The sequence below is a fragment of the Sitophilus oryzae genome, unplaced genomic scaffold (genome assembly GCF_002938485.1).
Source record: "Sitophilus oryzae breed Bouriz unplaced genomic scaffold, Soryzae_2.0 scaffold_1582_pilon_pilon, whole genome shotgun sequence".
Taxonomy (NCBI): Eukaryota; Metazoa; Arthropoda; class Insecta; order Coleoptera; family Curculionidae; genus Sitophilus; species Sitophilus oryzae.
The window spans coordinates 3,399,497-3,418,000 of NW_022146261.1; the positions used below are offsets into that span (position 1 = coordinate 3,399,497).

General features: G+C 30.1%; 1 protein-coding gene across 1 annotated transcript in view; it reads right to left on the reverse strand.

Moving 5' to 3' along the window:
• The window catches only part of LOC115879605 (aspartate--tRNA ligase, mitochondrial), an 89,615-nt gene extending 78,784 nt beyond the window's left edge, over positions 1–10,831 (reverse strand). Inside the window, exons 1-2 of the mRNA XM_030896499.1 lie at positions 10,597–10,831; positions 10,249–10,521 (exon numbers count right to left, since the gene is read on the reverse strand). Coding sequence (XP_030752359.1) covers positions 10,249–10,521; positions 10,597–10,704 — 381 coding nt within the window. The 5' untranslated portion in view covers positions 10,705–10,831. The remainder of the gene's footprint in view (positions 1–10,248; positions 10,522–10,596) is intronic.
• Between the last annotated feature and the right edge of the window lie 7,673 nt (positions 10,832–18,504).

Sequence of the window (18,504 nt, forward strand, 5' to 3'; positions counted from 1 at the left end):
AGCCTCGCATTATAATAATGGTCCTTGGCAGCTTTTATAGTCTCACGATAAACCTTTCTATAAAGTTTCACGTAATTATGAAAGAAGACGCTGTCCGTGAATTTCTTAAGGTGAGCTAATGAGCGCATGTTCTTTGCAGATATACGCAAGCCTGTAGTAGACCAGGGTATACCTTGTTTACTTTTGATAGGCCTAAGAGGAAACGCCTTGTACGCCACATTAGACAAGGTATTCATAAATCTAGAAAATTCGGAATCGACGTCAGCCGAGAGGACAACCCACTCAGTTGTTAGACATAGGTGGTGAAAATTTAGAAAATTTTCATCCGAAAAAATACGGCCCAATTTGCGCGAGGTATTTTTGCATTTGGATTTTGGCAAAAACTTTGACAATACTGCCTCATGATCAGAGAAACCTGAGTGAAGGACTCTACAGTCAACGAATTCCGGGTCAAAAGACGACACGACATAGTCTATAGTACTAGAGCCAGTTTTAGTTATTCTAGTTGGTGAGTTTTGCATGAACATGCATGAGTATACCAAAAGAATGAAAAATGGACTGGAGAGACTCCTTAGCTGCACACACACTGGAAAAGTCAATATTCAGGTCGCCACACAAAATTAATTTACTTTTTATAGGTAGGTATTCAAGCAAGCTTAGCAATTTTTGACTGAAAATATGTACGTCAGCGTCAGGTGTTCTGTAAATACAAATAATATAGAGGTCAAGCTACTAGTCTCGGCCGTGGCCGATTATCTCGGCCTCTTTATGCCGAGATCGAGACCGAGATCTCGGCCTGATTTTTAGCCGAGAATGACTGTAACCGAGACCGAAACCGAGATCTCGGTCGGACCTTATAGCAAAGTCGTAAATAGATTTTTTAAAGGCCTACGATTTGTAAACACACATGCCAAATTTAAACCATTTTGGACAAGCCGATTTTGAGTAATTTGAGAAAAACTGCATCTATTTTTAAATTAAAACTGAACAGGTAACAATCAAACACCAGTCAAAAACCGACATATCTTAAGTTGTCACCGTCATTTTCAAACAACTTAATTTTAATATTCAGTACTAGTAATAATTTATGGCTGTACTTAAACTGCCGTTAAACGGTAGCTTACTAAAATGCCGTTACTAGGAATGACGTCGTTGATGTGACGCACTTGACGGTTTTATGAAATATAGGAATTTTATAAGTAATTTATAAGGACTAACCAACGCTATTCACCCCACCAAATAACCAACGCAATTAACCTCGACACTGATAAAAAAATATAAAAAACAAATATAAATTAGTAAAAACCAACCAACCCCACCAAATAACCAACTAACCAATGAATTAACACCCTCCAAATAAGCACGCTAACCAACCCGCCAAATAACTAGACCAATCCAACCAAAAAGAGTAAAACCAATGCAATAAGATCACGCTATAAGCAAAAAAATATATAAAAAAGTCTTGGTCGGCGTGAGATTTGAACCATGGACCATTTGCTCACGAAGCGATAGCCTCAGCCACGGAGCCACAGGTGCTCATGCAAAATGCTTATAGCCAGGCATTACTTTCCGCCGACATGAACGACATTACAATATCTATTGACGGCATTTTAGTAGGCTACCGTTTAACGGCTGTTTAAGTACATCGATAATTTATTGATATACACCTAAAGAAAAAATAAGCAGGATAAAATGGTACTACGCGGGAAATAGCTTAGACCCAGTGTATGTGACAAGTTTCGGTTAATTTCCTCTGAATATTAAAATTTTATTAAAATTAAATTACATTTGACAAAGACAAAATCATAGTTTGTAAACCTAAGGTATGTCAGTTTTTGACTGATTGTTACCTGTTGATTGTTCAAATTTGGCGTGTGTATTTACCACATACATAAATCTTTACAAAATATATTTACGAGGTTCGGTCGGACCTTACTTTGCTGTAAAATCAACAGGGGAGCCAATATTTGAACAGTTCAAAATTTGCATGGGATTTCCTATGTTTCCAACGACGATGCACCACCCAGTATATGAATAAATATCTTTTTTTTATTAATTGTAGTCATATTATGTAGGGTTTACTGGTTTTCAAGGTTGGCAAATATCATGATATTTACATAAATATCAAATATCGGATATACAATATCGGAAACTTCGGCAGCATATTCTGCACATAAAAATAAGTAAAAATTTTCGTATAGATGTATGTCCAAAAATGCTTAGTTTCGGAGATACAGGGTGTAGAAGTTTCATTTTTATTTCGATTTTTTCCAAATAATTTCTGCAGTAACGTCAATATTTGGATTAAAATTGGTGTCTGGGAGTTTTTTGGTATGAGAAATTTGATTTTGATGTCAATACGACTCCTACTAGTAGAGGGCGCCACCTACATATTTTTTAACTGGTTTGAAGAGTAATAACTTTTCGTCCGTACCTGTATAAAACTACTGAGTAAAAAAACATACATTTACGACGTAAATTTCGAAATGTCCGATTAAATTAATATCTCCGAAACCAAAGTTCCAAAAAAATTCGTAATATATCTAGAAATTCTTTTACCCGCTAGTAGATATAAAAAGCATTTTTGGTAAACTCTGTCTCTAATAGTTTCTGAAAAATAAAATTAATTTTTTTAAAAATGTCCGATTAAATGTATATCTCCGAAACTAAAGTTCCAAAAAAATTCGTAATATATCTAGAAATTCATTTACCCACTAGTAGTTATAAAAAGCATTTTTGGTAAACTCTGTCTCTAATAGTTTCTGAAAAATAAAATTAATTTTTTAAAAAATGTCCGACTAAATGTATATCTCCGAAACTAAAGTTCCAAAAAAATTCGTAATATATCTAGAAATTCATTTACCCACTAGTAGTTATAAAAAGTATTTTTGGTAAACTCTGTCTCTAATAGTTTCTGAAAAATAAAATTAATTTTTTTAAAAATGTCCGATTAAATGTATATCTCCGAAACTAAAGTTCCAAGAATATTCGTAATATATCTACAAATTCATTTACCCGCTAGTAGTTATAAAAAGCATTTTTGGTAAACTCTGTCTCTAATAGTTTCTGAAAAATAAAATTAATTTTTTTAAAAATGTCCGATTAAATGTATATCTCCGAAACTAAAGTTCCAAGAAAATTCGTAATATATCTACAAATTCATTTACCCGCTAGTAGTTATAAAAAGCATTTTTGGTAAACTCTGTCTCTAATAGTTTCTGAAAAATAAAATTATTTTTTTTTTAAAAATGTCCGATTAAATGTATATCTCCGAAACTAAAGTTCCAAAAAAATTCGTAATATATCTAGAAATTCATTTACCCACTAGTAGTTATAAAAAGCATTTTTGGTAAACTCTGTCTCTAATAGTTTCTGAAAAATAAAATTAATTTTTTTTAAAAATGTCCGATTAAATGTATATCTCCGAAACTAAAGTTCCAAGAATATTCGTAATATATCTACAAATTCATTTACCCGCTAGTAGTTATAAAAAGCATTTTTGGTAAACTCTGTCTAATAGTTTCTGAAAAATAAAATTAATTTTTTTAAAAATGTCCGATTAAATGTATATCTCCGAAACTAAAGTTCCAAGAAAATTCGTAATATATCTACAAATTCATTTACCCGCTAGTAGCTATAAAAAGCATTTTTGGTAAACTCTGTCTCTAATAGTTTCTGAAAAATAAAATTAAATTTTTTAAAAATGTCCGATTAAATGTATATCTCCGAAACTAAAGTTCCAAAAAAATTCGTAATATATCTAGAAATTCATTTACCCACTAGTAGTTATAAAAAGCATTTTTGGTAAACTCTGTCTCTAATAGTTTCTGAAAAATAAAATTAATTTTTTTAAAAAGGTCCGATTAAATTTATATCTCCGAAACTAAAGTTCCAAAAAATCGTAATATATCTAGAAATTCATTTACCCACTAGTAGTTATAAAAAGCATTTTTGGTAAACTCTGTCTCTAATAGTTTCTAAAAAATAAAATTAATTTTTTTAAAAATGTCCGATTAAATGTATATCTCCGAAACTAAAGTTCCAAGAATATTCGTAATATATGTATCTACAAATTCATTTACCCGCTAGTAGTTACAAAAAGCATTTTTGGTAAACTCTGTCTCTAATAGTTTCTAAAAAATAAAATTAATTTTTTTAAAAATGTCCGATTAAATGTATATCTCCGAAACTAAAGTTCCAAGAATATTCGTAATATATGTATCTACAAATTTATTTACCCGCTAGTAGTTATAAAAAGCATTTTTGGTAAACTCTGTCTCAAATAGTTTCTGAAAAATAAAATTAATTTTTTTTAAAAATGTCCGATTAAATGTATATCTCCGAAACTAAAGTTCCAAGAATATTCGTAATATATGTATCTACAAATTCATTTACCCGCTAGTAGTTACAAAAAGCATTTTTGGTAAACTCTGTCTCTAATAGTTTCTAAAAAATAAAATTAATTTTTTTAAAAATGTCCGATTAAATGTATATCTCCGAAAGTAAAGTTCCAAGAATATTCGTAATATATCTACAAATTCATTTACCCGCTAGTAGTTATAAAAAGCATTTTTGGTAAACTCTGTCTCTAATAGTTTCTGAAAAATAAAATTAATTTTTTTTAAAAATGTCCGATTAAATGTATATCTCCGAAACTAAAGTTCCAAGAAAATTCGTAATATATCTACAAATTCATTTACCCGCTAGTAGTTATAAAAAGCATTTTTGGTAAACTCTGTCTCTAATAGTTTCTGAAAAAATAAAATTATTTTTTTTAAAAATGTCTGATTAAATGTATATCTCCGAAACTAAAGTTCCAAGAATATTCGTAATATATCTACAAATTCATTTGCCCGCTAGTAGTTATAAAAAGCATTTTTGGTAAACTCTGTCTCAAATAGTTTCTGAAAAATAAAATTAATTTTTTTAAAAATGTCCGATTAAATGTATATCTCCGAAACTAAAGTTCCAAGAATATTCGTAATATATGTATCTACAAATTCATTTACCCGCTAGTAGTTATAAAAAGCATTTTTGGTAAACTCTGTCTCTAATAGTTTTTGAAAAAAAAAATAATTTTTTTAAAAATGTCCGATTAAATGTATATCTCCAAAAGTAAAGTTCCAAGAATATTCGTAATATATCTACAAATTCATTTATCCGCTAGTAGTTACAAAAAGCATTTTTGGTAAACTCTGTCTCTAATAGTTTCTAAAAAATAAAATTAATTTTTTTAAAAATGTCCGATTAAATGTATATCTCCGAAACTAAAGTTCCAAGAATATTCGTAATATATGTATCTACAAATTCATTTACCCGCTAGTAGTTATAAAAAGCATTTTTGGTAAACTCTGTCTCTAATAGTTTCTGAAAAATAAAATTAATTTTTTTAAAAATGTCCGATTAAATGTATATCTCCGAAACTAAAGTTCCAAAAAAATTCGTAATATATCTAGAAATTCATTTACCCACTAGTAGTTATAAAAAGCATTTTTGGTAAACTCTGTCTCTAATAGTTTTTGAAAAAAAAAATTAATTTTTTTAAAAATGTCCGATTAAATGTATATCTCCAAAAGTAAAGTTCCAAGAATATTCGTAATATATCTACAAATTCATTTACCCGCTAGTAGTTATAAAAAGCATTTTTGGTAAACTCTGTCTCTAATAGTTTCTGAAAAATAAAATTAATTTTTTTAAAAATGTCCGCTTAAATGTATATCTCCGAAACTAAAATTCCAAGAAAATTCGTAATATATCTACAAATTCATTTACCCGCTAGTAGTTATAAAAAGCATTTTTGGTAAACTCTGTCTCTAATAGTTTCTGAAAAAATAAAATTATTTTTTTTAAAAATGTCTGATTAAATGTATATCTCCGAAACTAAAGTTCCAAGAATATTCGTAATATATCTACAAATTCATTTACCCGCTAGTAGTTATAAAAAGCATTTTTGGTAAACTCTGTCTCAAATAGTTTCTGAAAAATAAAATTATTTTTTTTTTAAAATGTCCGATTAAATGTATATCTCCGAAACTAAAGTTCCAAGAATATTCGTAATATATGTATCTACAAATTCATTTACCCGCTAGTAGTTATAAAAAGCATTTTTGGTAAACTCTGTCTCTAATAGTTTCTAAAAATAAAATTAATTTTTTTAAAAAATGTCCGATTAAATGTATATCTCCGAAACTAAAGTTCCAAGAATATTCGTAATATATGTATCTACAAATTCATTTACCCGCTAGTAGTTACAAAAAGCATTTTTTGGTAAACTCTGTCTCTAATAGTTTCTAAAAAATAAAATTAATTTTTTAAAATGTCCGATTAAATGTATATCTCCGAAACTAAAGTTCCAAGAATATTCGTAATATATGTATCTACAAATTCATTTACCCGCTAGTAGTTATAAAAAGCATTTTTGGTAAACTCTGTCTCAAATAGTTTCTGAAAAATAAAATTATTTTTTTTAAAAATGTCCGATTAAATGTATATCTCCGAAACTAAAGTTCCAAGAATATTCGTAATATATGTATCTACAAATTCATTTACCCGCTAGTAGTTACAAAAAGCATTTTTGGTAAACTCTGTCTCTAATAGTTTCTAAAAATAAAATTAATTTTTTTTTAAAAATGTCCGATTAAATGTATATCTCCAAAAGTAAAGTTCCAAGAATATTCGTAATATATCTACAAATTCATTTACCCGCTAGTAGTTATAAAAAGCATTTTTGGTAAACTCTGTCTCTAATAGTTTCTGAAAAATAAAATTAATTTTTTTAAAAATGTCCGATTAAATTAATATCTCCGAAACTAAAGTTCCAAGAAAATTCGTAATATATCTAGAAATTAATTTACCCCCTAGTAGTTATAAAAAGCATTTTTGGTAAACTCTGTCCCTAATAGTTTCTGAAAAATAAAATTATTTTTTTTTAAAAATGTCCGATTAAATTAATATCTCCGAAACTAAAGATCCAGGAAAAGTCGTAATATTTCTACAAATTCTTTTACCCGCTAGTAGATATAAAAAGCATTTTTGGTAAACTCTGTCTCTAATAGTTTCTGAAAAATAAAATTAATTTTTTTAAAAATGTCCGATTAAATGTATATCTCCGAAACTAAAGTTCCAAAAAAATTCGTAATATATCTAGAAATCCATTTACCCACTAGTAGATATAAAAAGCATTTTTGGTAAACTCTGTCTCTAATAGTTTCTGAAAAATAAAATTATTTTTTTAAAAATGTCCGATTAAATGTATATCTCGAAACTAAAGTTCCAAGAATATTCGTAATATATGTATCTACAAATTCATTTACCCGCTAGTAGTTATAAAAAGCATTTTTGGTAAACTCTGTCTCTAATAGTTTCTGAAAAATAAAATTAATTTTTTTTAAAAATGTCCGATTAAATGTATATCTCCGAAACTAAAGTTCCAAAAAAAATCGTAATATATCTAGAAATTCATTTACCCACTAGTAGTTATAAAAAGCATTTTTGGTAAACTCTGTCTCTAATAGTTTTTGAAAAAAAAAATTAATTTTTTTTAAAATGTCCGATTAAATGTATATCTCCGAAACTAAAGTTCCAAAAAAATTCGTAATATATCTAGAAATTCATTTACCCACTAGTAGTTATAAAAAGCATTTTTGGTAAACTCTGTCTCTAATAGTTTCTGAAAAATAAAATTATTTTTTTTAAAAATGTCCGATTAAATGTATATCTCCGAAACTAAAGTTCCAAGAATATTCGTAATATATGTATCTACAAATTCATTTACCCGCTAGTAGTTATAAAAAGCATTTTTGGTAAACTCTGTCTCTAATAGTTTCTGAAAAATAAAATTAATTTTTTTTAAAAATGTCCGATTAAATGTATATCTCCGAAACTAAAGTTCCAAAAAATCGTAATATATCTCGAAATTCATTTACCCACTAGTAGTTATAAAAAAGCATTTTTTTTAGTAAACTCTGTCTCTAATAGTTTTTGAAAAAAATTAATTTTTTTAAAAATGTCCGATTAAATGTATATCTCCGAAAGTAAAGTTCCAAGAATATTCGTAATATATCTACAAATTCATTTAGCCGCTAGTAGTTATAAAAAGCATTTTTGGTAAACTCTGTCTCTAATAGTTTCTGAAAAATAAAATTAATTTTTTTAAAAATGTCTGATTAAATGTATATCTCCGAAACTAAAGTTCCAAGAATATTCGTAATATATCTACAAATTCATTTACCCGCTAGTAGTTATAAAAAGCATTTTTGGTAAACTCTGTCTCTTATAGTTTCTGAAAAATAAAATTAATTTTTTTAAAAATGTCCGATTAAATGTATATCTCCGAAACTAAAGTTCCAAAAAAATTCGTAATATATTTAGAAATTCATTTACCCACTAGTAGTTTTAGCTTACCCACTAGAAAATTTCGAAATATTTTTGTACCAAAAGTTCAACAAAAACTGTTTTATCATCATTTTTTTGCAGAAAAAATATGATTAATCTAAAAAAATAAAAATTTCCCAAATTTATTATTTCAATGAAATAACTATCTACTCAACGTGTTTATTTTTCGTTAATAATGTCATGTATTGACTATTTCCATTCTAAATATCTTGAGAACGGTTGCTCGTAGCGATTTTTACAAAGAGATATTTTTTACATAAAAAATCACAGAGATGTATACTCACTATAATCACAGAGAAGTATATTTTTTCCCTCGGTAGTTTTATACAGTTACGGACAAAAAGTTATTATGCTTCAAAACAGTTAAAACACATGTAGGTGGCGCCCTCTACCAGTAGGAGTCATATTGACACCAAAATCAAATTTCTCATGTCAAAAAACTCCAAAACAAAAATTTTCATCTAAATATTGATGTTTCTTCAGAAATTATTTAGAAAAAATCGAAATAAAAATGAATTTCTACACCCTGTATCTCCGAAACTAAGCATTTTAGGACATACATTTATACAAACTTTTTTACCTATTTTTATCTACAGAATATGCTGCCGAAGTTTCCGGAATACAATTCGGACCATCCTGTATATCCGATATACACGATGTTTCAAAACAAATGCGAAAAACTTCAGGGGGTGATTCCTTGTTCAAAATAAAGGGTAGTTTGCTTTATAAACGTTGGGTCAAAAGTCAACCATTAGGGAGATATCGCGGTACAAAGATGGCGAAAAAATGTTTTGATTTTTTATCTTGAAAACGAAAAGCAATAGACTAATAAAATTTTATGGAAGCATTACTGTTATGAAAACACACTTCCTGGTAATTTTCTTACTTTTTTAAAATGAGTATAAGGGGTTGAAATAAACTACCCCTATCATTCTTGTTAACAAAATTTAACGAAAAATCTTATCAAACACATGCAAAAAAATTAATTTGCATAGTTTAGTTCGTTTAGAAACTTTTTTATCTCTTGTGTTTTTTTGTTAAAACTCACTGATTTGAAATAAAAAAATAAAATGTAAAGCATTACATGTCAGGATAAAAAACATTTTTAGATAAAGAATCTAGTAGGCTGTTTGGTTTGGTTTGGTTTGTTTTTTTTAGATAAAGAATCTAGTAGGCTGTTTTAATTTTTTTTAGGAAAAAATCTAGTGGGCCGCTGTCACTTTTTAGGATCTTTCTAATATTATTTTATTTGACATTACTCTACTGCAATACGTTGTTATCTTACTAATACAATTAATTATTCCGAAGCCTTTTTATGATATATTTAATTGCGTAAAAAAAGAGTTTTAATTACGTATTACATAATCAGTAAAACAATAATGGTTAATTTCACTAATACTGAAATGGCAGATACCTATGCATTTTATGTATGGGCGTGCAAATGGAAATTCCTTGGAAGCTTATCGTCTTTATACAGAAACGTATCCGAATCGTAGACCTCCCCATCACAGCACGTTCACTAGGCTTCATCAAAGGCTGCATGAATCTGAAACTTTTGAAAAAAGAAGTTTTGATACCGGCCGACACCGCGAAATTCGAACACCCGAAATGTAACGATATTATTACGAAATAAAACTGTTTGACAGCAGCCCACTAGATTCTTTATCTAAACAACAACTTTACATTTTATTTTTTAATTAAATCAGTGAGTTTTGTCAAAAAAACACAAGAGATAAAAAAGTTTCTAAACAGACTAAACTATCCAAATTATTTTTTTTGCAAGTGTTTGGTTTGGTTTGGTTTTTAATATATCAAGATTATTAATATCAGTATAACACTAATAAGCCTGCCTACCTCATTTGAAAATATAAGTTGAGTTTCTCCATAACTATCTCGTAAAATAATAAATTTATTCAGACGTTTATATTCTAACCAACCATATAAAATAACGTTTTTGCCCACATGATGCCTTCTCAGTTCTCCACAAGTATGAGTTCGATTTGTATAATTATTAATAGAAGGTATAACTGAATAAACATCTTTTATATTATTCTCATCTGTTATGGGGTATTCATTATTCATGGAGAAGTCGTATTTCTGTATTTTCGGAAACTCGAAAGGAGATGTCTGGAATGTTGTAATTATTAATAAACTCTATTATATTTACATATATAAAACATAACAGTTTTAGATCTATCTAACCTTATTATTTCTTCTAAAAAAGTTTGGTACCATAATATTTCTATGTTTAAACAGGAAAATTGACCTACTAAAAAATCTTTTATTTGAAAAGAACTTTTTTATGAACATAATTATGGCTTATTAATAAGATTCTAATCATAAAACATTACACATTACACACAGGACATGAATCTTGTATATTATGTATGTCACAGATGTGTCACAGATTATGTGTTTTGCACTTGCACCTGTGACCAGGGTTCGGAAAACTACATGTTACTTTTAAAAACTACATAAACTACATTACATGTAGTTAATGTAGTTTATGTAGAGGGTGTAGTTTATGTAACTTATGTATGTAACTTTCAAATATCAAAGGTTTGAGGTGAGGTTTTAATAAGTTGAAGCTTTAAAAATTAAAAACACATAATGTATTAAAGAAAACAGAAGAAATATGGCTTTAAATATAATATTTACATCATATTATCTCTACACCTCATACAAAGGAAAATTATTCATAATATCAATACATAGTTTATTAACGTAGTTCTCATGTAGTTAATGAACGGGAAAAGAGGTAGTTTTTGAAGAAAAACTACACGTAGTTAATCAGGTAAATTACGTCTTAATTAACTACTTCCGAACCCTGCCTGTGACTTGCACAGTGTTTTGTTTTGTGATGTGAATGCGAATATCAGTGCTCCCAACTCTCAAAAATTTATCTCCCAAAAAATCTAAAACGCTCGCATCAAAAATCCCCAAAATATCCCTAAAAACCTAAAAAAATATCCCGAAAAAACTCTAAAAATATAAATAATAATAAATAAACAATTTGTTGTGTTTTAGTGGTTGGACTTTGAAACGTCTGATCACAGCCATTGCAAACCATTAAGCCAACTGTTCAGAAAACTTTCCATTAAAGCAATATCAAACCTTCTTAAATCCAAACAACTAAAATACCCACAACTATTATCCAAGATTCGGTGATTAAAATAAATAAATTATTTTGTTTTATTTATACTTTCCTATTAATTTTGAAAAATAACAGTAGCGGTCTTATCTCCTCTTTGGTCGGTAAAATTCCATTGAAATTTTATCCTTGAAAATATCCCCAAAAAATTTTACTCCCTAAAAAAATTCCCATATCAAATACATTTTAATAAAATATACGGAGAGTACCGCTTAAATTCCTGTCCCGATGTTGAAGGATGGCTATAGAATGTCAATGCATTTCCTACATAAGTCTATCCTTGTTCGGGAGGAGGTTTTCTGCGCTTGCTCGATCTGTAAGCACTTTGATTGGACAGTTCCAAATCATATGATATGTTTTGTTTTGGTTTTATTTATTTTAAGTTGAGGTTAAAGACGTTCTCTAAAATCTTTCGAAAAATTGGAAGCTTTTTGTTAAATATTCTGAAATCAAATAAGTTTGATAATGTAACATTATGCGCATATTTATCAAACGAGATATTTTAATCGTATCCAACATGTTATGGCAAAACACTTTTTCGACCAAAAGTTTTCAGATATCTTCGATTTAGTTATTTTCGAATGTTTATTTTGTTTATATCTATTACAAACTCAAGGAGCAACAGTTTTTTACAAGTAGTATTAATTTTGATGCTGGTGCAATACTTCTACTCGTTAAAATAAGTTTATTATAAATATTACAGACATTTAAAAGAATAGGCTATGGAATAGGTATATAAAAATTATTTTATATCTGTCTCACAATGGGGGCTCCTAGTAGCGTAATAGGTATCTGCAGTGCGATTCTGTAAACATTTCCCTGTCTAGTGACACATCAATCGTATACAAATAGCATAGGCTCGATAGGAAATTTCTTGCTACAGAGCTTACAGAATCCCATTGCTGATTTCTAAAATTCATTTTCTAGATAGGCTTCCCGCATCGTAAAAACTCCTATTTTATGGTATGTAATTAGTATTCTGAAGGTATTAAAATATTTTAATATCAATATAGTTTTTTCACTGAAACTCGAGTTAAATCTTAATATACATTATTCATATTGTCGTTTTAGAGATTGTGCTTTTATACTTACTATTATGAAAATTTACTGAATAAAATATATAGTTGCAATCCTTTTACTGAACTCCTTAATTTCTTGTTTTATGAGGGGATAATTTTTGCTTATTTAGGTACTAATTTTAATCAGACCATTTTTTAATGAACTCATTTATATTTATATCATATCGTTCTAAGTAGACTTTGTTGTGTTAGACAATTATTATTAAATAAAACGAATGAAAAAAAGTGACAGGTACGATATTTTTTTTTTAAATTCAAAAAATAATTTAGTAAAACCACAATTATTAAGAAATTGTCTTAAAAACTTCGTAGTACAAATTGCATATCTATTTCACTTTTTTTAAAATTCAAAAAATAATTTAGTAAAACCTCAATTAAGGAACTGTCTTAAGAACTTAGTATTACAAATTGCATATCTATTTCACTCGACTTAAAAATTGCAGCAAAACAAAGTATAACAGTACATTTTTTACTGTCTATTGTTTCTTTTACTGCCCATGTATTTATGATCAATAATCAACATCAGTCCTGGTTTAAAATGAAACAAAAGTAATTCTTTATTATTAACATATTTTTTATTAAACAAATATAACTAAAAGTATGTACATATTAAGTTTATACATAAATCAAGCTAGATACAAAAAATATAATTATTTACATTGTTGCATTGTAAATACTCTTTTATATTATGAAAAATAAACAATAATAATTTACAATAAGACAGTTTGTGTGTAACTGTGTAAGCATTAGAATTAGCCTTATGTAGTCTCTATTTTTAGTCTTTACATTATAATGTCCTTTTTATTTTAAAATAGTAAGACTAAATATAATGCTTTTAACAATTATTGATTTTTGAATAAAATTAGTTTCGTATATTTTTGTCTTATATTAACATCCCTTTCATTTCTGATTTTGCTTTCATGAAACAAACGAACATCGAGAAAAATTTCTATTATTAATTTGGTTAGTTGGCTTCTACCACACAAAAAGCAGTAGCCCATTCGCATTGTTCTATTAATTAAACTACAGCAAAAGTCTTTAAAACTAAATCACAAAATTGTCAATAAACGCACAAAGATTAAAATACAAACGAAAACACAGTACACGTGGAAAACACAGAAAGTTAGAGAAAACACTAATGGCGACTGCCCAAGTCCAAACTGAAAACAAAACGCCGACGACGCGTCCAAAAATAAATCGATAACCCATCTCGACACCATTCGACCAATAGAAAAGTAGCATTTCGGCGCATGTGCATTACATCCATCTACTGAACAAGGATGGACTTATGTCAAACTCGATCTTCTGTCCTTCAATCCTGGGACATAAATTCTCTCATTGCTCTTATGGAGAGGCCGCAGTATATTTTAATTAAAATGTATTTGTCCCATATAGATTTTTTCTCCCCAAATTTAGGGATAAAATCCCGAAGTTGGTGACACTGGTGAATATCACAGCAGTGTTGCCACTGCCAAAATTTTATTATCGGTAGAAATCAAATACGTTTAAAATAAGGTATACGAATTGATACGGAGGGTACCGCTTAAATTCCTGTCCCGATATTGAAGGACGGCTATAGAATTTCAATGCATTTCCTACATAAGTCTATCCTTGTAATGTAGGAGGTGTGACTAAACAAGGAGGGAACCTATGTCACAAGAATAGATATCAACCAGGGCCATGTAAGTGAAATATTAAAAATGGTTCCAGCAAAAGTTTTCCAATTATGACGGATGATGGCGCTGATCGTCAACATTTTTGGACAGGGATTTTGCTTACCGACAATACGACGTGAGCTACGACCGGACCAGCAGGACCAATCAGAATGATCAGTCTTTCTTGGACATTTGCCGCGGAAGTGTGTGTTAATTTCTGTTGTGATAAGTGTGGTTGTGTTTGCAGTTTGATTTTTCGGTTTTGATATTATGTTAAAATTAATTTTGAAGTATTGTATCACCTGTTTTTATGTAATAGTACTTTTTTTAGTTCTATGATCTGATATGTTATGATTTGTTAATGTTTGTTTAACAATGTTATACCAAAGAGGTTATACTTAATATACTTATGAATTTGCATAGCCTATCTTTTTTATCAATAAACTTCAGATTATTTAATTCCTTTTGTTTCCGTTTGTAATTTTATTTTTAAGACATATTATGTGATTGTTTCACATAATATGTTTTAAAAATAAAATTGCAAATAGCGAATAAAAATAATTAAAATAAAAAAGTGTATTTTACAATTCCCCCCGGCCCCGCACCCCTTTGGCTAACCTATAATGTCAGCTATGTCGAGAGATGGCGTTACGAAAATGGAACCGATTTATTACAAGGAACTTGGGCTTCTTTTTCGTTAGTATATTCTGTGATATCAACCAGAAGCCTAACTTAAGGTTGTCGCCCACTAGACCGCTGCGCGGCGCGGCGCTGGGAAGAGAATTTTTTCCGGCTGCGAAGGAACTGCGCCCACTATAGCGCGCTTTTGAAACGCGGCAACGCTATTTATTAGTTATAGTTGAAGTGTTTTTTACTTACTGTAGTTTAGTTTTTAAAGCAATGAGTTCAAGTACGAACGAAAGCGTATTTTTTGTGCTCTTCTAACAGAGGAAGAGGAAGAGGGGGTGAGGAAAAGTTTGGACTCATACGATTAAGAAAAAAAGAAAGAAGTTTGGAGAATTTTACCATCTTTTTCCAGATTTAATAAAAAACAAGATAATTTTTTTCAGCATTACAAAATATAAAGGAAACATTTTACGCACTCCTCAATTGAGGGTTTTAGAAGCAAAACACCGGGTATCTCTACTCATCATATTTTTTCATAAGAGACAAATTACTAATTCTTTTGATAATTCTTATTTATTCTGATGTGTATATTAGTTATGTGGTGAAAAAACCCTGATCTTTTTTATATTTTTAGGTAATTAGAATTTAAAAATTGGAGATTGTCACTTTTGTTAAAAAGTGGAGATTGCCGGTTTTGCCTCTACACCCCTCAATTATATTAAATCTTTGATAGAAAGGCATTTCGTCCATCTGTCTCTAGTGAGGGAAGACTAAAAAAAATATCATATTTCTTTATGAAAAGCGATTTGCCTAATTTACCTTTAAAAATACAATTCTACCAGTGATACGTATCACTAGTTCCTAGTCAAAAAGCCAACTGAAAAGACTCGAATGCAAAATTATTTCCCTTGTGAGTACGCACACTGCAACGCGCCAAACCGCGGGAGACCGAAAAAAGTTGCTAGAGAAGTCTTCCGACTCTTGACGGAAATCCCGCGGTGCGCTTCTGCGCTGCGCGCTCTAATGTGCGTTGGTCCATTTAAATACATGGCAAGCAGACAAAAGAAATTTATTGATGGAAAGGCCAGGCAGCGTGCCGCGCTGCGGTCAGTGGGCGACAACCTTTAAGGTTGTCGCCCACTAGACGCCAGCGGCGCGGCGCTGGGGAGAGAATTTTTTCCGGCTGCGAAGGAACTGCGCCCACTATAGCGCGCTTGGAAACGCGGCAACGCTATTTAGTTATAGTCGAAGTGTTTTTACTTACTGTAGTTTAGGTTTTTAAAGCAATGAGTTCAAGTACGGACGAAAGCGTATTTTTGTGCTCTTCTAACAGAGGAAGAGGAAGAGGGGTTTGGACTCATACGATTAACAAAAAGAAAGAAGTTTGGAGAATTTTACCATCTTTTCAAGATTTAATAAAAGACAAGATCATTTTTTCAGTATTACAAAATATAAAGGAAACATTTTACGCACTCCTCAATTGAGGGTTTTAGAAGCAAAACACCGAGTATCTCTACTCATCATATTTTTTTTTCAGAAGAGACAAATTACTAATTACTTTGATAATTCTTATTTATTCTGATGTGTATATTAGTTATGTGGTGAAAAACCCTGATCTTTTTTTTTTTTATATATTTAGGTAATAAGAATTTAAAAATTGGAGATTGTCACTTTTTTTTAAAAAGTGGAGATTGCCGGTTTTGCCTCTACACCCTCAATTATATTAAATCTTTGATAGAACGGCATTTCGTCCATCTGTCTCTAGTGAGGGAAGACTTAAAAATATCATATTCCCTTTATGAAAATCGATTTGCCTAATTTACCTTTTTAAAAATACAATTCTACCATTGATACGTATCACTAGTTCCTAGTCAAAAAGCCAACTGAAAAGACTCGAATGCAAAATTATTTCCCTTGTGAGTACGCACACTGCAACGCGCCAAAACGCGGGAGACGGAAAAAAGTTGCTAGAGAAGTCTTCCGACTTCTTGACGGAAATCCCGCGGCGCGCTTCTGCGCTGCGCGCTTCTGCGCTGCGCGCTCTAATGTGCGTTGGTCCATTTAAATACATGGCAAGCAGACAAAAGAAATTTCCACATGGCGCCGCGCCGCGTCGCGCCGCGGTCTAGTGGGCGACAACCTTAAAGGTTGTGTTAATATAATTGAGGGGTGTAGAGGCAAAACCGGCAATCTCCACTTTTTAAAAAAAGTGACAATCTCCAATTTTTAAATTCTTATTACCTAAATATATAAAAAAAGATCAGGGTTTTTTCACCACATAACTAATATACACATCAGAATAAATAAGAATTATCAAAAGTATTAGCAAGGGTATTAGTAATTTGTCTCTTCTGAAAAAATATGAGTAGAGATACTCGGTGTTTTGCTTCTAAAACCCTCAATTGAGGAGTGCGTAAAATGTTTCCTTTATATTTTGTAATACTGAAAAAAATGAACTTGTCTTTTATTAAATCTGGAAAAAGATGGTAAAATTCTCCAAACTTCTTTCTTTTTTTGTTAATCGTATGAGTCCAAACTTTTCCTTACCCCCTCTTCCTCTTCCTCTGTTAGAAGAGCACAAAAAATACACTTTCGTCCGTACTTGAACTCATTGCTTTAAAAACTAAACTACAGTAAGTAAAAAACACTTCGACTATAACTAAATAGCGTTGCCGCGTTTCAAAGCGCTATAGTGGGCGCAGTCCCTTCGCAGCCGGAAAAAATCTCTTCCCAGCGCCGCGCCGCGCAGCGGTTCTAGCGGGCGACAACCTTTAGAGTTTGCGCGGGAAACATCGCCTAACCTAAAAATAGCGGTAGAACCTGTCAACGCACTGGCGTTCACAGTTCACTTATGTTTTGCGTTTTGCTGAGAGCAGTAGCTGTTCGTCATTCGTAAATATTGAATATTGTAGTTTGTGTTGTTTTATAACTGAACAGAGCGAATAGTCTGGAATAGTTATTAAATATTTGTTGTGCTAGGTACATTATTTATAATAACTTCAAAGAGTACTGGTTCAGTTTGTGCCTCAAGAATGTGCAAAAGCCGGAGTTATGTTTCGCCAGGACGCAAAATGTTTTACGATACGTCTGTGAATATTTAATAAAAAAATGTTTGAGTATACATTCATGTGATATATGTACCAAATATGCAAAGGCACACAGTGAGTTAGATGATACATCGTTGTTTTGCCATTTACGTGCCTATGAAAATAATAAAGAGTGAAAATAATAATTTAGATATTTTTGGCAATCTTCAGATGTCACAGACAATTTTGTATCTTTTTGTTTCTTCATTAGAACTTGTTTTAGTAAATATTATGAAGAATATGGGACAAGACATTTTATTAAAGAAATATATATAATATGTAAAACAAATTAATTTCAAACATCCATGTACTAGTTTTCCCCTAAAATATGTAACTAAATTATATCTGCTTATGAAATTGTATTATACATTAAAAAAGATAAACCTTAATTTTAAAATAGCCAATAAAAACAAACTAATTATATGGAGGCATGAATAAATACCTTAGTATTCTGGCTAGCGATTCTGTAAACATATTTTCTTTCTAGTGACTCATCAATCGTATACAAATAG